At 39.0% G+C, this 22,299-nt stretch overlaps 1 protein-coding gene across 1 annotated transcript; it reads right to left on the bottom strand.

The window, feature by feature from the left end:
* Positions 1–4,665: 4,665 nt before the first annotated feature.
* LOC133460115 (lysosomal proton-coupled steroid conjugate and bile acid symporter SLC46A3-like) lies at positions 4,666–22,055 on the bottom strand. The gene is made up of 6 exons (XM_061740646.1): positions 21,858–22,055; positions 14,945–15,496; positions 12,605–12,926; positions 10,842–10,925; positions 9,892–10,048; positions 4,666–5,194 (listed from the first exon to the last, which is right to left on the bottom strand). Exons 1-6 carry the CDS (start codon positions 22,053–22,055, stop codon positions 5,080–5,082), a joined length of 1,428 nt encoding a protein of 475 aa, XP_061596630.1. The 3' UTR covers positions 4,666–5,079.
* Positions 22,056–22,299: the final 244 nt, after the last annotated feature.

Here is a 22,299-nt window from a genome sequence, read left to right as displayed (position 1 = left end):
TACCTAAAGACAAGACTCTGTCTGTATGAAACTCACCCTTGACTGGATTTAGCCGGTAAAGAGTTTACACGCTAAATCTCAAGAGTTTACACGTTAAATCTCAAGAAACAACCATTTGTGCCTCTCACTGCAAAAACTCAAAATCTTACCAGGAATATTTGTCTTATTTCTAGTTAAAATGTCTCATTTTTAGTCAAAAATCTTATTACACTTAAAACAAGAGTCATTACCAGAAAAATAACTTGTTATTTGACAATTTTCACCTGTTTCAAGTAAATTTTCACTTGAAATAAGTAGAAAAATCTGCCAGTGGAACAAGATTTATCTTCTTATTACAAGCAAAAAAAAACGAACAAATCTTGTCCCACTGGCAGATTTCTTACTTATTTTAAGTGAAAATCTACTTGAAACAGGTGAAAATTGTTGTTTTTTTTCCAGGGATGAGTCTTGTTTTAAGTGTAATGAGATTTTTTGACTAAAAATGAGACATTTTAACTCGAAATAAGACAAATATTCCTGGTAAGATTGTGAGTTTTTGCAGTGCAGTAAATAAAGAAAGCAGAGCCGAGTCCCTTTTGCGGTTCTTTATTGGGTCAGTAACGACACGCGTGTCACATGTTTTGGTCCAAGGAATCAGAGGAATCACAGGAAACGTGTTTGTGCAGCTTCTGCAGGAAAAGAGACTGTTCTGTTTCACTTCCTGCACTTTTATAAAAGCAGAGAGCGCGTCGGCGTCTCAGTTCAGCGGGCTGATAACTGAAATGTGCTTGAGTTTGTCGTTAGTTAAACCTCGTTAATCACTGGAGTCTCTGTTTCTGCAGCCACTGCTTTTACTGACACTCTTTCTGTCAAAATAAAGTCCTGCCGGGAAGAAAACGACCGTTATTTGTTCATGTTTAAATGCACTTGAATGAATGAGGAGAGGAAAACCTTAATGTTCACTGCAAAAACTCTAAATCTTACCAGGAATATTTGTCTTATTTCTAGTTAAAATGTCTCATTTTTAGTCAAAAAATCTCATTACACTTAAAACAAGAGTCATTGCCAGAAAAATAACTTGTTATTTGACAATTTTCACCTGTTTCAAGTAAATTTTCACTTGAAATAAGTAGAAAAATCTGCCAGTGGAACAAGATTTATCTTCTCATTACAAGTAAAAAAATCTTGTTCCACTGGCAGATTTTTCTACTTATTTCAAGTGAAAATGTACTTGAAACAGGTGAAAAATATTCTTAAGATTTGGAGTTTTTGCAGTGTAGCGATAGTGTAGTGATACATGAAACTCTATGACGAGCCGTTTTAACATTTTAGTTTTACCATCCAGAATTAACATTGCAGATATTTACAACTGCATTCTGACTATAGTCGTAATTACATTGTGACTAGTCAGAATTTTCATTCAAGATATCTGCAATTACACTGCAAAAACTCAAAATCATACCAGGAATATTTGTCTTATTTCTAGTTAAAATGTCTCATTTTTAGTCAAAAAATCTCAATACACTTAAATCAAGACTCATCACTGGAAAAAACATCATTTTTCACCTGTTTCAAGTAGATTTTCACTTAAAATAAGTAGAAAAATCTGCCAGTGGAACAAGATTTTTTTGCTTGTAATGAGAAGATAAATCTTGTTCCACTGGCAGATTTTTCTACTTATTTCAAGTGAAAATTTACTTGAAACAGGTGAAAATTGTTAAATAACAAGTTATTTTTCTGGTAATGACTCTTGTTTTAAGTGTAATGAGATTTTTTGACTAAAAATGAGACATTTTAACTAGAAATAAGACAAATATTCCTGGTAAGATTTGGAGTTTTTGCAGTTTACATTTTGACTAGGCAGAATGGAAGTTAAAGTTATCTCCAATTTGAGATATCTCTATTTAAAATTAATTTCAAGATATCTATAACTTGATTATAGATATCTACAATTAAATTAAGACTATCCGTAATTCCTCTTCAAGATTTCTACAACTTGGTTCTGACAAGTCAAAACTTAATTTCAGATATCTAAAAAAGACGAAGTAGATATCCTGATCTTGAACTGGAATTATGACTATAGTCAGAATTAGATTGTAGATATCTGAAACTGGAATTACTGCTAATCGTAATTCAGTTGCAGATATCTGTAATTCACATTACAGATATCTACAACTGACTTTTTGACCAGGAAGAATTGAATTGTGGATATTTCTGCAACACATATCCAGTTTAGCTGGTAAATATTAAAAAACGGCTCGTCATAAAACTGGACATTCGTACTTCCCTTCCTGGTTATATTTATATTTCCACATTACTTCCTCAGAACAACCTCAGACTGGGAAGTAGGACATCATCTCTGTGGCAGCTGAAACTTTAATGTTTTAATGTTTCCACTTCTCCAATGTGGTCGTGGTTTCACATGATGCTGCACGAGACGGAAATTACACAAGCAGAAACGTAACATCTCACTGCAAAAACTCTAAAGCTTACCAGGAATATTTCTCTTTTTAGGGCCCGAGCACCGACAGTTTCCTCGTTTTTATTTTTCCGACTAAATGAGGGCCTTTTTTCCCCCTAAACGTGCCCCAAAAGTCACCAAATTTTGCACCAAGCCAGGCCTGGTGATAAATATGATATTTAATGGTTTGCATTAATGGGCGTGGCCTAACGGCTCAACAGCGCCCCCCAGAAAACTTTGTTCCTCAAGCCCCACAATACGGTTTGTCTTACATGCACGAAAATCGGTACACACCTGTATCATGTCACAACTTAAAGAAAAGTCTCTTGGAGCCATGGCCCAAACCCAACAGGAAGTCGGCCATTTTCAATTAATTGTGTAATTTTGGCGCAATTTATGCCATTCCTTCTGCCGTTAATTCAGCCCGAACCGTAACGTGCACCCAGGTGTGTTATACATCAAAATGTTCAAAAGTTCAATCTCTTCAAAAGTGTTACCGTGGCGACGCTAGACGCCAAAAAGCGCGCCCCCCTTCATCTGACTGGTCCATATTTGATAGTTCCTATTTTCTGTTAACTTTTGAATGGTTTGAGCACAAGGGTGAGAGGGCCCGTTCATCGCTGCTTGCAGCTTTAATTTCTAGTTAAAATGTCTCATTTTTAGTCAAAAAATCTCATTACACTTAAAACAAGAGTCATTACCAGAAAAATAACTTGTTATTTGACAATTTTCACCTGTTTTAAGTAAATTTTCATTTGAAATAAGTAGAAAAATCTGCCAGTGGAACAAGATTTATCTTCTTAATACAAGCAAAAAAATCTACTTGAAACAGGTGAAAATTGTTGTTTTTTCCAGTGATGAGTCTTGTTTTAAGTGTAATGAGATTTATTTGACTAAAAATGAGACATTTTAACTAGAAATAAGACAAATATTCTTGTTAAGAGTTTTTGCAGTGTGAACGTGGAAACAGCATCTCAGAACCAAAACAAGACCCTGAAACCCTTAGTTTTCACACAAAAACAAGGGGATTTGGGGGTTGGATGCTCCAAAAAGAGGCTTCATTACCTAAAAATCTAAAATAACAAACAATAATTGCAAAAAAAACAAGTCACGGAAATGAAAAAGGATAAAAAAATGGCACCGTAGGTAAAATGAGGGACATCATGACCCTTAAGTGTTCCAGGTTAAAGTGATAAAAACATCTGTAATATATTTACTACGGAAGAATATTAAGGCCAGAAAATAAAAATAACCTTTTAGAGGAGGACGATTTTTTTTTCATTATGCACTTCGAGAAAAAAGTGGAAATGTTGAGAATAATGTTCAAATACAATTTCGTGAAATTTCATGAGTAAAGTTGAAATACATTTCGACTTTTTTCTCGAAATTGTACTTCAACATTTTTCGTGAAATTTTGAATTTTTTTCTCGACATTTCGACTTTTTTCTCGAAATTTCGACTTTATTCTCGAAATTTTGACGTTTTTCTCAAAATTGTATTTCAACATTAATCTCGACATTTCGTCTTTTTTTCTCAACATTTTGACTTTTCTGTGCACAATAAAAATATCTTCCCCTCTCAGATATTTTTCTCCTTCATGGCCCTGATACTCTTCCGTAATTTACACATAAAGTCGGATCCCGAGACTTTTAGACGACATTAGCATCTTCCATCGGTCCTGATCCATAAACGGTAAATAATAAAAGATTTTTCCTCCAAAAAAACATTATTATTGTGTACAAAGACAAAATTCATAAAGTGTTTAATGTCCGAACTACGGAAGAGAATCAGGGCCAGGCGGGAGAAAAAGTATTAGAGGAGAAGATTTTTTTTTTATTATGCACTTCGAGAAAAGTCGAAATGTCGAGAATAATGTTCAAATACAATTTCGTGAAATTTCATGAATAAAGTTGAAATACATTTCGACTTTTTTCTCAAAATTGTACTTCAACATTTTTCGTGACATTTCGAATTTTTTCCTCAACATTTCAACTTTTTTCTCGACATTTCGACTTTTTTTAATCGACATTTCGACTTTTTTTAAAACGACATTTCGACTTTTTTTTTTAATCGACATTTTGACTTTTTTTCTGGACATTTCGACTTTTTTTAAAACGACATTTCGACTTTTTTTTCTCGACATTTCGACTTTTTTTCTCGACATTTCGACTTTTTTTCCCTCGACATTTCGACTTTTTTTCTCGAAGTGCATAATGAAAAAAAATCTTCTCCTCTAAAATATTATTTTTATTTTTCTCCGGCCTGGCCCTGATTCTCTTCCGTACCAAAGTGCACGTTCCCCTGAGGAGGCAAAACTCACTATTCCTTAAAAATAAAGATCCTAAACATTTATGATTGTCTGAGAAACTAAAGCTTTTGTCCCACAAACGTTTAGTCCCTTTAAACACGTCCACGTGTGAAGGAAAGAGTCGTTTTCCAGCGAAGACACAGCTGTTTTCAGCTGCAAACAGCTCGGAGAGGAAGAAAGTGTCACTAGTTCAACTGTTATTAGTGGTTTACTGCTGGTTTAGTCCTGGTTTAGTCCTGGTTTAGTCCTGGTTTACTGCTGGTTTAGTCCTGGTTTACTGGTTTTTACTGGTGGGAGTCCAGGGAGCGGCTGGGAGTCGGGTGTCGCTCCATCAGCTCAGCAGAGGACGGTTATCGTCGTTTTCCTCCGGACTTCCCTCCTCCGAGGAAACAGGCTCCGCCCCCCCGTCGCCGTCGGCAACGTCCACGCCGTACAGAGACACGGCCCTGGAACAGAAGAAACGTAGAAATAATATCATAAAACAGAGACACGGCCCTGAAACAAGAACAACATAGAAAAAATATCATTTATACAGAGACACGGCCCTGGAACAGAAGAACGAGATGTTACATCACAGAAACGAGCTTCTGTTTCTGCAGATTTAACAACATTAACTGGAGTCTCACTGCTTGCAGGAGTTGGTGTGAAAGTGCTGAAATAAGGACTTTATTTTACTATTAAAGGTTATTCTGTGACTGAAGCAGCAGAACATGTTTAACCTCTGGACTGTCAGAGTCCAACGTTACACCACCGGCGCCTTCAGGTTTGACCAGAATGTTGAATAATAAAAAACAACTTTATATGAGGGTAGAAAAGTTCAAAACCCTGAAAGTTGAAATTATATACATACATACACACACATATATAGATAGATCTAACTTATTTTGCACTTTATATAAGGACCAGCCCCTGTGATTAATGTAATTTTGTGGTTATGTAATATGAACAATGACAATAAAGAATCTTGAATCTACATTATGAATGAATCTGTATTTTATTCAATTCAATTCAATTCAATTTTATTTATATAGCGTCTAATACAACAGAGTTGTCTCTAGACGCTTTACAGAGATCCATACCCAGAACATAAACCCCCGAGCAGTTATTACATAAACAATGGCAGGTAAAAACTCCCCTAGTGGGAGAAAAACCTTAAGCCAAACAGTGGCAAGAAAAACTCCCCTTTAGGAGGGAAGAAACCTTGAGCAGGACCAGGCTCATAGGGTTAAAGGTTTTATAACGTAAAAGCAGAAATAACAACAGAGAAAAAGTCATTATTTATATAATATATATATATCTGCTTTTACGTTATAAAACCTGTAAACCCACGTGGACGTGTGCACTAAACCGACGCTGCGTCAGAAACCACATTAATGAGCTGAATAAGGAAGTGAGTCCTGGTGTTTCCTGGGAAGTTCAGTCAGTCACTTCCCTTTTCTCAGGTAGTCGACCGCGGCGGCGGCGGCGGCGGCGCACCTGGAACCTGGTTTCATGTCTGGGTTACTCGTAGATATACGAATAAATAACCTGGAACCTCAGAGCAAACACCGCTGACCCCCCCGGCCCAACATCCCCCTGGCCGATACCCCCCCCACCACCAGCTGATAACGGGATGCTGCTCATTTTTTAAAGATAGGAATGAAGCAACGAGTTGGAAAGAAAAAAACTGTGTAAACATTTCCTGGAAGAGAATCAGGTTGAGTTTCCTGCTAAAATAAACCTGTTTGGTGAGTTTTTTTTGCTTTGTGTGAAAACAGAAACAGATCTGGAGTCACATTTCCTTCAGGATTAATAAAGTATCTATCTATCTATCTATCTATCTATCTATCTATCTATCTATCTATCTATCTATCTATCTATCTATACATACTAAAGTATCTATCCGTCACGGTTTGTTACTTCCTGTTTTATTTTGAAGGCCGTGTTTTGTATTTAAGTTCTAGTTTGATCTTCCTGTTTCTCATCTGTCCTGATTGTCGTCACCTGTGTCTCGTTAACCCTCGTCTATATCTGGTTTTATCTTTCCCTGCTGGTCCGTTCCGTTTCCTCCTCCGTGTTTTAACGTCAGGTTTTAGTAGTTTTACTTTTCCACGTCAGGTTTTAGTAGTTTTACTTTTCCCCGTCAGGTTTTAGTAGTTTTACTTTTCCACGTCAGGTTTTAGTAGTTTTACTTTTCCACGACAGGTTTTAGTAGTTTTACTTTTCCACGACAGGTTTTAGTAGTTTTACTTTTCCACGACAGGTTTTAGTAGTTTTACTTTTCCACGACAGGTTTTAGTAGTTTTACTTTTCCACGTCAGGTTTTAGTAGTTTTACTTTTCCACGACAGGTTTTAGTAGTTTTACTTCTTCATGTTCTGGTTTTTGTTTCCTGCTCGGCAGCTTTGGTTTGGTTTTGGATGAATAAATCACTACTTTTTGGATCTGGGTCCGACTCCAACCTTCCTGACACTTTCTATCCATTTATCCATCTATCTATCATTTATCTATCCATCAAAGTATCTATCATCTATCTATACTGTATATATCTAAAGTATTCATCCCTAACTCATCCCTCCATCCTACCCCAGGACGGAGAGCGGGACTCCACAGAGTCCTCCCTCTAGTGCTGGGCGGTATGACCAAAAATTTATATCACGGTATTTTTCAAAATTATATCGGTTTCACGGTATATCACGGTATTTTTTTTTTCATGCACAACTGGGTGTTAACCACATTTTCTAATTATTTGGAAAGGAATTGCTGCAGTAAATTGGCTTAGAATGGCCTATTTTACTGTCATGAGGAGGAAATATTGTAGAAAAACATTAATGTCCACACTAGTATAAATACAGGTTTGCATGGCCTCACGTGTGCCGGCACTAGGACCCCGCGGACGCCTGGTGTGTGGTCGGGCTGTGTTTTCCTTCATGCTTCCCTGCAGCGTCTCATGCAAACACAAACACACGTACCTGCAGAAACATTTCTTTATATCATGTTGTCTGTCGCCCGCCATATTTTTTCCTTTTTTGGCCGGCGCCATAGTTGGCTGGCTACAAACTCTATACATCCCATAATGTATAATAATATGCCTGCGCTCTCAGCAGCGGTACTCGCATCGTTAAGGCTGATTTATGGTTCCGCGTTACACCAACGCAGATCCTACGGCGTAGGGTACGCGGCCAGCGGCCGTACGGTGCACGTCGCTGCGTATCCTACGCCGTAGGCTCTGCGTTGGTGTAACGCGGAACCATAATTCAGGCTTTTCTAGGCAACGAAGCAGGTTGACTCCCGTTGCAGAACAGCGCTGCAGAGGCGCTCCTAAACGTAAATGATGATTTTTTTTTTTTTTTTTTTTTTTTTTTTAAATGGTAGAAAAAACATGAGCATACAGTGGTAGGGGGAACACTGTCCAGCGGCGCTACGTTCCCCACGTTGTGTGCGCTACTGTACATACTCACCGGTATTACGGTATATGAAGAAAAATAAACACCGGTATTCGGTATGAACCGGTATACTGCCCAGCACTACCTCCCTCCCTCCATCTCCTACCCCAGGACAGAGAGAGGGACTCCACAGAATCCTCCCTCCATCCCTCCACCCCTCCCTCATCCCTCCATCTCTTACCCCAGGACAGATAAAGGAACTCCACAGAGTCCTCCCTCCTTCATCCCTCCCTCACTCCTCTATCCCTCATCCCTACCCCAGGACGGAGAGAGGAACTCCACAGAGTCCTCCCTCATTTTCTTCTTCCGGCTCTCGGCGAAGGCGGACGCTTCTCTGCTCCTCTCCCTTCTCTATCTGCCCGGCTACTGCTTTTTGTCCTGTCTCGTCTTCAGAGTCTCTCTTTTTCACTCCTCCGAAACTCTACAATCATGCAATTGATCAACTGGTCTCTCAGCACAATTGACCAAATTTTTGCAACCAGAAGTCAGGGGGTAAGGGAGCCCTCCTGCCCCGATGGGACATTTTTTGCTGGATATACAATGGATTCCTACAAATACTGGAAACCGTTGTGTCTCAAGATTCTGTCTTTCGAGGACGTTGAAGATGCCTTCATAAATTGGATTTATGATAGCAGGATTTCTACTAATTGGAGTGGGGATTTTCCTAGTATATCGACAAACGCGTAAGTCGTCGACAGCTGTTCTGGCTCTTTCAGAGCTGCCTGACGTTGCTGAAGGAATAAGCGTTGCGATCAACACTCAGACTCTAACGCTGGGGGAGCAAAACTGCAAGCTGGATGTGATTCTTGAACAGAATCGCAGGCTGGCGGCGTCTTTGAGCTCGTTGGCAAGATGGATAAGACCTTGGAGAAGTTGGAAGCTCGGCTTGGCGGGAATTGATCACAAATTCGTCTGTTTGGAGTCGCCATTGATGAACCAGAGACTTAAGGCCGACGGAAAATTACTGGAGTCTGTCTGTTTCCTTTCTTTCAATACAATTGTTCTATAATCTGACCTTGACAGAGCAGCTTGGCCCGCTGCTCCAGTCACAATCTCCCTGGTGGAATGTAAACAAGGGACTCTGCCCCCACTAACCCTCCCCCTCTCTCAAAAACATCTGTGGACTTGTTTTCAGAACTGTACCGGGCCGTCTGATAACATCAAGGACAATGGCTGAGAGCAGCTCTGGGCGAAGTTTTTCACAGACTTACCGCTCACACACACACTTGTTGATAACCACACCCCCCTCATCTCAGCGCCTTCCTGGCCCCCCCTCTTATCAGCCCCCCTGACACGAAGGCCGCGGCCCTCACTTGGATGAACTGTGCCGGGATCCCCTGACTTGCCCACCCCCCATACCCATGCAAGTTCTTGTGTTGATGTCTGTTGCTAGGTGTGCTGAGGTGTTTTTGCACCTTGATACTGTGTATTGTATTATACTCAGTGTATTATACCCCCCCCCTATCCCAGTGTTACCCTTTGGAAAAACAGGTGCACAATACCATCGTGTCGCCGCCGGTGTATCCGAAGTCAAAAACAGTTTTTCTAAGCTGACTTAATAAACCTGATTCAGATTCTGATTCTCATCCCCCCATCCTACCCCAGGACGGAGAGCGGGACTTCACACAGTCCTCCCTCCCTCCTCCGTCATCCCTCCATCTCTTACCCCAGGACGGATAAAGGAACTCCACTGAGCCCTCCCTCATCCCACCATCTTACCCGAGGAAGGAGAGAGGAACTCCACTGAGCCCGGCCGCCAGCAGGAACACGAACCCCGGGTTCCAGGACACGGTGGCGGCGTAGACGCTGCTGAAAACGGCGGCCGCCACGTTGTTGGTGAGAGACTCCAGGAAGGAGAGGCAGGCAAACAACGCACCTGAAATACAATAAATAAATACAAATAAAACCAGGAAGGAGAGGCAGGCAAACAACGCTCCTAATAAATACAAATAAATACTAATAAATACAAATAAAACCAGGAAGGAGAGGCAGGCAAACAACGCTCCTAATAAATACATACATACATACATACATACATACATACATACAAATCAATAAAACCAGGGAGGAGAGGCAGGCAAACAACGCACCTGATAAATACAAATAAATACTAATAAATACAAATAAATAAATACAAATAAATACATAAAACCAGGAAGGAGAGGCAGGCAAACAGAGCTCCTGAATAAATACAATACATTACAATAAAGAATTACAAATAAATACAAATAAAACAGGGTGCCTGAAAACACAAGAAATAAAAATAAAGAAATAAAGAAATAAAACAGGGTGCCTGCAAATACAATACATACATTACAATAAATAAATAAATACAAATCTGAATAAATAAACAATTTTTTTAATGAATCAATACATTGAATTTAACCGATTGCAAAATAAAAAATAGAATAAATTTAGAAAATAAATAAATAAAAAGAAATTTTAAAAGAAATTTTAAAGAAATTAATTTAAAAAAAATTGTATAAATTAATTAAAAATGTAAAAAATAAATAAATGAATAAATACAATTTCTTTTAATGAATAAATTAAATTTAACATTAAAAAGCAGCTTCACAAGTTTTCACTGAAAAAATAAAAAATGGAAAAAATAAATAAAAATAAATGAGTGGAGGCTCTGAGGGCCTCTACTCATTTATTCATCCACTCACCCTGCTGTGATTCCGGGATGATCTTTGACATCATGGAACGAAGAACCGGGAACGGAACGATGGCCAGAAACATGGGAACCCTCGCTGGAATAGACAATAACAACAAAACACATCATTCATGTAAACACCTAGAAAAGCTCCTAAATACAATCAAAACTGAACTTAAAAAAATTAAAAAGTGGTTTGATGTGAATAAGTTATCATTAACTAAAACTACATTTATTATTTTTGGAAATCCACCTATTAATCAAAGTGTACAAATCACTATTGATAATGTGGAAAGAGTTTCTTGGAGTGGTTATTGATCATAAACTGTGCTGGAAGCCTCACGTCAACTTATTAAAAAACTAAATATCAAAAACCATTGCAATTCTATATAAATTTAAAAATATTCTAACATTAAACTCACTAAAACTCTTATATCAATCTTTAATAAAACCATATATAACATATTGTATAGAAGTATGGGGACACACATTTAAGACAATCACCAAACCAATATTTTTACTCCAAAAAAAAGCAACGCGACTCAAACAAAGTTGGATACAAGCACCAACAAACAACCAATTATTTATTCAATGAACTGGTGGATTCAAAACTGCACAGATTCTGTTAAAATCAACAAGAACATGCTGCCAGACTGTGTATTTATTTTGTGATGTCATGACCGAAAATAAACTAAACTGAACATCAACACACAACAACACGAGGAGAAGCTCTGACTGGCTCTTACTGAAATTAACAACTAGAATGACATAAAACCTTATTATGCAAGACTCTAATAAAACTAATCATAGCTTTGTATCTTTTCTACGTCTCGTAAACTTCAATCTGTCAATCAATAACCGGCACTTTGTTCCTGATCAAATACATCACATACTATAATAGAGAGAAATAAGTTTGAATTGCTTTTGCATATTTTGTTCTTATTTAACATTGAAAAGCAACTTTTTCACTGAGAGTAAAATAAAAAATAGAATAAATAAATTAAAATAAATAAATACAAATTTAAATAAATATTATTTTTTTAATGAATGAATAAATTAAATTTAACATTAAAAAGCTGCTTTACAAGTTTTCACTCGCAAAAGAAAAAATAGAATAAATAAATACAAAATTACAAAATAACGTATTTAAAAAGATTAATATAAATTAATTAAGAATTTAAAAAATAAGTAAATAAATAAAAAAAATTTAAATTTAACATTAAAAAGCAGCTTTACAAGTTTTCATTGATTGCAAAATAAAAATAGAATAAATAAAGTAAATACAAATAAAAAATAAATAAAAATTAATTGTTTTAAATATTTAAATAAAAAAAACATGAATGAATGAATTAAATCTAATATTAAAAGCAGCTTTACAAGTTTTCACTGATTGCAAAATAAAAAATAGAATAAATAAAAAAAATTAATAATGTAAAAATAAATAATGTAAAAAAATAAGTAAATAAATACATAATAATAATAATAATAATAATAATAATAATAATATTTTTTTAAATAAATTAATACAAATAAAAAAATAAGAAAATAGAAAAAAGGTCACATGTCGTTATAAACTTCTATAAAAAGGTCAGCGTTAGTTTGTAGTTGCTGAGACGGGTCACCTACCAGTGAACATGAGTACGGTGAGTCTCTCACCAGTGAACATCAGTACGGTGAGTCTCTCACCAGTGAACATCAGTACGGTGAGTCTCTCACCAGTGAACATCAGTACGGTGAGTCTCTTACCAGTGAACATCAGTACGGTGAGTTACTCACCAGTGAACATGAGTACAGTGGTCCGGGCGAAGGCCAGCAGGACCAGTCCCGCGGTAACAGACAGGATTCCCAGCAGGACGATGACGAGCTGAGGAACTCCACAGTAGGTGAAGGCCGACACGCCCACGAAGCTGGTGAGGAACACGGTGGTGGACAACGCCGCGCCGTAGCCGATCAGGATCTCCGTCCAGCACAGCGGCTCGTTCAGCTCGTACAGCGTCACCATGGAGACGCCGCCCACGTAGGAGAAGGTGAAGCTGGTGAAGACGAGCATGAGGAGGACGAGGACGGTTCTACGCCGGCCGCCGGCCCCGGCAAACACCTGGTGGTAAAGTTTGGACGATACAGCCTTTTATTAATATCTCAATGTTTTTAGGCCACGTCACGATACACGAAATATATCTCGATATTTTGCCTTAGCCTTGAATTAACATTTTGATGCTACAATCACACCTGTATGATGATTCTATATGTCTATGCCAGGGCTCATCAACCCGCGGCTCTAGAGCCGCATGCGGCTCTTTAGCGCCGCCCTAGTGGCTCCTGGAGCTTTTTCAACAATGTTTGACCTTTTTTTCTTCTTTTTCTTTTTTTCCTTTTTTCTTCCTTTTTCCTCTCCTTTTTCACCTCGACATTTCGACATTTGACTTTTCATTTTTTGCGGCTCCAGACATATTTGTTTTTTGTGTTTTTGGTCCAATATGGATCTTTCAACATTTTGAACACTGCAAAAACTCAAAATCTTATAAAGACTTTAACTTCAAACTTAACTAGAACTTAAAATTTACTTGACACAAATGAAAGTTCAATTGAAACACGTAGGAAAAACAGCTAACCTTTTAAGTGATGTGTGTTATCAGGTGTAATGGCATTTTTAGGTTAGAAATAAGAACATTTCTTGGTAAGATCCTTAGTTTTTTGAGTGAATCAGTGAATTTGGTCGACTGGTGTAAGTTTTGGTGTAAGGTTTTAAATGCACAGCCATGAACCTACTGGATTATATAATTTAGTCTTAGTGATGTCAATTAACATCTAACATCTTATGTATATTTATAATTGCTCTTTAACTAAACAAATATATGTTTTATCCGATTACTCGATTACATTGCAAAAACTCAAAATCTTACCAGGAATTATTTCTAGTTAAAATGTCTCATTTTTAGTCAAAAAAAATCTCATTACACAAGAGTCATTACCAGAAAAATAACTTGTTATTTGACAATTTTCACCTGTTTCAAGTAAATTTTCACTTGAAATAAGTAGAAAAATCTGCCAGTGGAACAAGATTTATCTTCTCATTACAAGCAAAAAAATCTTGTTCCACTGGCAGATTTTTCTATTTATTTTAAGTGAAAATCTACTGGAAACAGGTGAAAATTTAAGTTTTTCCAGTGATGAGTCTTGTTTTAAGTGTAATGAGATTTTTTTTAACTAAAAATGAGACATTTTAACCAGAAATAAGACAAATATTCTTGTTAAAATTTTTAGTTTTTGCAGTGTATTGATTTTGGTCGACAAATCGTTGCAGCCCTATTGCAATATCGATCTTTTTCCCCACCACTACTGGATATATGGTCCAGTCCTACCTGGTAGAATCCCAGCAGGGCCTGCTTCACCACCCCGGCCCCCCCGGGGGGCCCCAGCTCGGGGGGAACCTCCTTCACCGTCTCCTTCCTGTTTCCTTTTTAATCTTGACATTTCGACTTTTTTTTTTTCTCGACATTTTGATTTTTTTTTTTACTTTTTTCCTGAGATTTCGACTTTTTTCTTGACTTTTTTCTCGACATTTGAACTTTTTTCTCGACTTTTTTCTCGACATTTCAACTTTTTTCTTGACATTTTGACTTTTTTCTTGAAATTTTGACTTTTTCTTGACTTTTTTCTCGACATTTCTATTTTTTTTTTACATTTTTCCCGAGATTTCGACTTTTTTCTCAACATTTCGACTTTTTTTTCCGACATTTCGACTTTTTTTCTCGAAATTGACTTTTTTCTCGAAATTTTGATTTTTTTTTACATTTTTCCCGAGATTTTGACTTTTTTCTCGACATTTCACCTTTTTTTCCGACATTTCGATTTTTTTCTCGAAATTGACTTTTTTCTCTAAATTTTGATTTTTTTTTACATTTTTCCCCAAGATTTGGACTTTTTTCTCGACATTTCACCTTTTTTTTTTCGACATTTCGACTTTTTTCTTGACTTTTTTCTCGTCATTTCGAATTTTTTCTTGAAATTTTGACTCTTCATTTTTTGAGGCTCCAGACATATTTGTTTTTTTTGTGTTTTTGGTCCAATATGGCTCTAAAACATGTTGGGTTGCGACCCCCGGCCCAGTCGTACCTGGTAGAATCCCAGCAGGGCCTGCTTCACGGCCCCGGCCCCCCCGGGGGTTCCCAGCTCGGGGGGAACCTCCTTCACCGTCTCCTCCAGCAGGAACACGGCGTACAGCAGGATGAGACTCTGGCACAGCGCCGACGTCAGGAAGGGCCAGTTAAACCCGGCGGCCCGCAGGAAGTACCCGGTGGAGAGGGCGGCCACGCCCGACAGCAGCCCGATCATCATGTCCACGCCGGCCATGCGCAGCGTCTTCTGCCGCTCGTCCTTGCACAGGTCGGCGATGTAGGCGAAGCAGCCGCCCAGGAAGGTGCCCAGGCCCCCGAACAGAGAGCTGACGAACGAGGCGGCGATCAGCAGGTAGATGTTCAGCTCGAAGAACGACACGGTCAGGAAGGCCGACGTGTAGAGCAGAGTGCCCACCAGGGGCAGCACGATGGTCACCTTACGGCCCCCGCGGTCGCTGTACGCCACCAGGACCAGCGTCACCATCAGGGACGGGATGGTGGAGAGAAGCTCCGAGTACAGGGAGAAGAGGGAGGCCTGACGCTGAACCTCCTGGAACAGAGAGAAGAGACGGTTACGTTCAGTAGAGGGAGAAGAGGGAGGCCTGACGCTGAACCTCCTGGAACAGAGAGAAGAGAAGTTCATGTTCAGTAGAGAGAGAAGAGAGAGGCCTGACGCTGGACCTCCTGGAACAAGGAGAGAAACAAGAGAGGTTGGAGATAGTTAGAGACAGGTTGTAGATAGTTAGAGACAGGTTGTAGATAGTTAGAGACGGGTTGTAGATAGTTAGAGGCAGGTTGGAGATAGTTAGAGGCAGGTTGGAGATAGTTAGAGGCAGGTTGGAGATAGTTAGTTACAGGTTGGAGATAGTTAGAGGCAGGTTGGAGATAGTTAGAGACAGGTTGGAGATAGTTAGAGGCAGGTTGGAGATAGTTAGAGACAGGTTGGAGATAGTTAGAGACAGGTTGGAGATAGTTAGTTACAGGTTGGAGATAGTTAGAGGCAGGTTGGAGATAGTTAGAGGCAGGTTGGAGAAGGTTAGAGACAGGTTGGAGATAGTTAGTTACAGGTTGGAGATAGTTAGAGGCAGGTTGGAGATAGTTAGAGACAGGTTGGAGATAGTTAGAGACAGGTTGGAGATAGTTAGAGACAGTTTATAGATAGTTAGAGACAGGTTGGAGATAGTTAGAGGCAGGTTGGAGATAGTTAGAGACAGTTTATAGATAGTTAGAGACAGGTTGGAGATAGTTAGAGGCAGGTTGGAGATAGTTAGAGACAGTTTATAGATAGTTAGAGACAGGTTGGAGATAGTTAGAGGCAGGTTGGAGATAGTTAGAGACAGTTTGGAGATAGTTAGAGACAGGTTGGAGATAGTTAGAGACAGGTTGGAGATAGTTAGAGACAGGTTGGAGATAGTTAGAGACAGGTTGGAGATAGTTAGAGACAGGTTGGAGATAGTTAGAGACAGGTTGGAGACAGTTAGAGACAGGTTGGAGACAGTTAGAGACAGGTTGGAGATAGTTAGAGACAGTTTGGAGACAGTTAGAGGCAGGTTGGAGATAGTTAGAGGCAGGTTGGAGATAGTTAGAGACAGTTAGAGACAGGTTGGAGATAGTTAGAGGCAGGTTGGAGATAGTTAGAGACAGGTTGGAGATAGTTAGAGACAGGTTGGAGATAGTTAGAGACAGGTTGGAGATAGTTAGAGGCAGGTTGGAGATAGTTAGAGACAGGTTGGAGATAGTTAGAGACAGGTTGGAGATAGTTAGAGGCAGGTTGGAGATAGTTAGAGACAGGTTGGAGACAGTTAGAGATAGTTAGAGACAGGTTGGAGACAGTAAGAGACAGTTAGAGACAGGTTGGAGATAGTTAGAGATAGTTAGAGACAGGTTGGAGATAGTTAGAGACAGGTTGGAGATAGTTAGAGACAGGTTGGAGATAGTTAGAGACAGGTTGGAGATAGTTAGAGGCAGGTTGGAGATAGTTAGAGACAGGTTGGAGATAGTTAGAGACAGGTTGGAGATAGTTAGAGACAGGTTGGAGATAGTTAGAGACAGGTTGGAGATAGTTAGAGACAGGTTGGAGATAGTTAGACGCAGGTTGGAGATAGTTAGACAGTTTGGAGATAGTTAGAGACAGGTTGTAGATAGTTGGAGACAGGTTGGAGATAGTTGGAGACAGGTTGGAGATAGTTGGAGATAGTTAGAGACAGGTTGGAGACAGGTTGGAGACAGTTAGAGACAGTTTGGAGACAGTTAGAGACAGGTTGGAGATAGTTAGAGACAGGTTGGAGATAGTTAGAGACAGTTTGTACAGCAACAGTGTGGTTCTCCCACTGCACTGAGGCAGAGCGGCAGGTGAGGACAGCAGAGAAGACCCCTCCCTGAGGGACGTCCTCCCGTTGTCTGAGCTCAGGCCATCATCACAGACTGCCCCCCCCTCCCTTTCACCTGTCGGACCTGCTACCCTCAACCAAACGCAGGTCAAACAGGTGAAAGACGTTTGAATCAGGAAGCGGGAATTCAGCGCGAGAACGACTCGCGGCTTCTTCATTTTATTCAACCAGCAATGGCAGCAAAAGTAGGTTTCATGATCCAACGCTGAGGTGCAGATATTCATAAACCTGGTGCTGAGGAGAGAATTAAAAAGGATCTAGACGGAGATAAGGAATGACCAGATCTACCAGGAGCTCTGTCACTTCATAGCTGCTCAGCTACCAACGCACTTTTCAGCAGCAGAGACAAACAAAATAAAAAAAAGCATCGCCGCTTGAAGCTTCTCTCACTTTCATTTTTTAACTTGATATCAAACACAAGCCACAGATCCAGCAGCACATCTATCATCTCCTCCAGGTTCTACATCTTTATCTATCATCTCCTCCAGGTTCTACATCTTTAGTGTTGTTGTCTTCTCTGTTTAGATTCACAATCACACTCCAACCTCCTACTCTGGGTATTGAAAAGAAACAAAGGCAAGGAGAGTGGAGGCGAGACGCACTGAGTAGGTACGAGTATAAAAGCCATAAGAGACTCAGGAACAGCTTCTTCCCTCAGACAGTTACCGCGCGCACGCGCACACGCGCACACAGTCACCACACACACACACAGTCACCACACACACACACAGTCACCACACACACACACACACACACACACACACAGTCACTGAACACACACACACACACACAGTCACTGAACACACACACACACACACACAGTCACCACACACACACACACACACACACAGTCACCACACACACACACACACACACAGTCACCACACACACACACACACACACACACACACAGTCACCACACACACACACACACACACACACAGTCACCACACACACACACACACACACACACAGTCACCACACACACACACACACACACACACACACACACAGTCACTGAACACACACACACACACACAGTCACTGAACACACACACACACACACAGTCACCACACACACACACACACACACAGTCACCACACACACACACACACACACACACACACACAGTCACCACACACACACACACACACACACACACACACACACAGTCACCACACACACACACACACACACACACACACACAGTCACCACACACACACACACACACACACACACACACACACACACACACACACACACACACACACACACACACACACACACACACACACACACACACACACACACACACACACACACACACACACTCACCACACACACACACACACATACACACACACACACCTGCTACTTGAGCTGATGTGTTTACTCTGCTCTGTTGCACATTCTTGTACACATACCGTTCTTTTTACAGTCTATTTTATTCATACTTATTCTACTTTTTTACTTAATCTGTTTTTGAAGGAAAACACCACTCTCTACTGGCTTTAATTTCGTTGTGCCCTGTATAATAATAAAACCGGTGTGTAACTAATAAAGTGTTAATAAAACCTGTGTAACTAATAACGGGTTTATGTACTTTTCCCTTTATTTTATTTATCCATTGTTAGTCTTAGCTATTTTTCTTTCTTTGTATTTTGCATTCCACATTTTATATCACTTTTTTCAGTTATTATGTTCTAAGAAAACAGAAAAGTGAACTATGACCTGGATTCTGAGCACTGATGTGTGTTTACTGGAAATGTGCAACTGTATTTTAATGTGCTCTAATAAAACACATTTGAAAGATAACTAATAAAGTGTTAATAACAGCTGCAGGTCATGTGAGCAGCTTTATCACCTGTGTAACTAATAAAGTGTTAATTAAATCTGTAAACTAATAAAGTGTTAATAAAACCTGTATAAATGATAAAGGGTTAATTAAATCTGTAAACTAATAAAGTGTCAATAAACCTGTGTAACTAATAAAGGTTTAATTAAACCTGTCTAACTAATAAAGTGTTAATAAACCTGTATAAATAAAGGGTTAATAAAGAGCTAAACTGTCATGTGAGCAGCTTTAACACCTGTCTCTCCACTTGAAACAGGATTTTCCAGTACTTTTGTTTTTCACTTCCCCCTTGGTTTTATATTTCTCTCTGATCACATGATAAAAAAAAAAAATCACCAATCTTAAAACATTTTTTACAATAGTTCTTTTAATTCATCATTCTGGGTGTGTGTATGATCTTGTCTGTCACGTATATTTTCTATATGATCATCTCTGTAACTACAGTAAGTCGTTCTGCATCACAACGTGACGGCAGAGGAAGATAAATAAAGATAAATAAAGATAAATAAAGATAAATGTCTTGTGACTGAAGTCGACTTGTCTGGACTTGACACCTTTTATCTTTTTATCTCATGACCAGTTTTAAAACAGCTGTTTGAGGGAAATTCATTGGAAAATTGATGTTGTAACAAAAAGGTACAAAACATTTTGATAGAAACAGTTGACAGAGTTGTTATTCCCCAGGAGCTGGATAACTTATAGTATATTATTATTATGTGCATGTGTGCATGTATGTATGTATGTATATATATATATATATATATATATATATATATATATATATAAAAAATTTGTTTTTGTATAGAAATTTAATTAATTTTGATTATAATGATATAAGGATTTAATACGTTTTTACTTCTTTCTCTGTTTCGAGCATGTTAATTATGATGGATGCATGTTTTTATTTATATTTTTGTCTTTTTGTTTTCTTATTTACATTTATTTATTATTGTTTTCACTACTGTTTCATGTTCAAAATAAAATTTCAATTAAAAAACTATTATAATGATAATCAGGGAAGTTGATGATGACACAGTTTATCTTCAGTGTATAATAATCATAACAATACAACTCCAAAATAAAGTGTCCTTTTATCATATTTACTGCAATTATTAAAGTATAAATGTTATTACAAAGTATTCAATAATACTAAATACATAGTATTATATCATAATATAATAAGTTATTCTCCAGCTCCTCCTGGGGAAAAAAACCAACTCTATCAACCGTTTCTATCAATAGTTTTGTACCTTTTTGTCACAACATCAATTTTCCAATAATAACTCTCTAAAATCCCCGTTTGGAACTGATGTAAAAGATAAAAGATAAAAGGTTGAAAACCAGCAGACATTGATATCGGTGGGAAAGAAACTTTCCGTCCTGCTCTAATTCTGTTACAGGTTTCAGACGAGCAGCTGTGCGTGAAGTTAGTTTAAAAATTAAGCTTTTCCTGGAGATCTGCTTGACGTTTTTATTCCGTAAACTTTTGCACGTCATATTCAGTCTGAGCTGGTTTTTGTTGTAAGGGAAATAAGAAACAGCCTGTTGCAGATTAAGTTAACGAGAGTACAGATGGCTGGAAGAAGAGACTGGTGGCTGTGTGTCTAAAGATTGATTTTTTTCATCATTACATTACAACTTTTAGTTTTTTTTTGTTTATGCACAAAAAAAAGGAATATTTTGTTGGAGACCAGGATAACTACTGCCATGTTTTTGCCTTTAAATATGTTTAAAAGTATGAAAACATTAAAATTACTTTATATACTTTCTTGGGGTTACATTTGCATAAAATGCTAAAAGCCAAATTCTCAAAAATTAAAAACCCGAAATAGACCGAAAATGGAACAAATAAAAACGGAATGTGGGAATAAATAAAACTGATTTCATCCGTCTGTTTCCTCCTGGATCTGTTTGGTAATTCTGACCCACAATGTTTCTGTTTCAGTTCTATCAGCATTCTGGGAGCTGATTGGTCCTTACAGCATCATTAGTATTTCAATTCATCGTGTAATTTTGGCGCAATTTCTTCCATTTTCACGTGTCGTACTTTAACGAACTCCTCCTAGCAGGATCGTCCGTTCCACATAAAACTCGCTCAGGAGACACAAAAGACGTTAACCATGAAAAGTTATCAAAATCGTGAGTTTTAGTGAAATGGCGTGGCCGTGGCGCCGCGTCAAACTTCAACATTAAACAGGAAGTGATACTAGTAGCTGATTGGTCCATACTTGATAGTTCCTACTTTCTGCCATAACTTTTGAATGGTTTGACATAAAGAGTCATGGTGGAGTCATCGGACTCAGTTTTGAATCCTTGACCTTTATTGGTGAAAATTGCACGTGTGCGCGAGGGCCCGTTCATCGCTGCTGCAGCTTTAATTATTTTATTTGTTTTGAGGTGCTGCTCATTCCTGGCCAGGTCTCCCTGGTGGAAGATCCTGGATCTCAATGGGCTGTTACTGGTTAAATAAAGGTTAAATTAAATAACTACTAACCTGGATGATGCTGCTGTGGTCGTTACTGGTCGTTACTGGTCGTTACTGGTCGTTACTGGTCGTTACTGGTCGTTACTGGTCGTTACTGGTCGTTACTGGTCGTTACTGGTCGTTACTGGTCGTTACTGGTCGTTACTGGTCGTTACTGGTCGTTACTGGTCGTTACTAACCTGGATGATGCTGCTGTTCCCTCCTGCACCGCTGCTGTTCCCTGCACATCTGGAGGTGTTGGTGGAGGCCGGGTAGCTGCTGTTGGTCAGCTGCACCCACAGGCGTCGGTACACGTACTGCTGCACCAGCGGGTAGATGAGGAAGCTGCTGAAGGCGTACAGCGCCACCACGGGCTCCACCAGGTACAGCCGCCGCATGCTGGGGGAAATAACATTTATGTTCAGGAAAAAACACCACGGGCTCCACCAGGTACAGCCGCCGCATGCTGGGGGAAAACTGACCAGTTAATAACATTTATGTTCAGGAAAAAACACCACGGGCTCCACCAGGTACAGCCGCCGCATGCTGGAGCCGCCCGGGAGAAAACTGACGAGGTTTTAAACATTTCAGTAACATTTATGTTCAGGAAAACAAAGAACCAAAGTTGAACAACGATGCATC

This window comes from Cololabis saira, chromosome 14 (genome assembly GCF_033807715.1).
Source record: "Cololabis saira isolate AMF1-May2022 chromosome 14, fColSai1.1, whole genome shotgun sequence".
NCBI classification, from domain to species: domain Eukaryota; kingdom Metazoa; phylum Chordata; class Actinopteri; order Beloniformes; family Belonidae; genus Cololabis; species Cololabis saira.
Note: the sequence above shows the minus strand (reverse complement) of the source record. Positions and strands in the feature narration are given on the sequence as shown.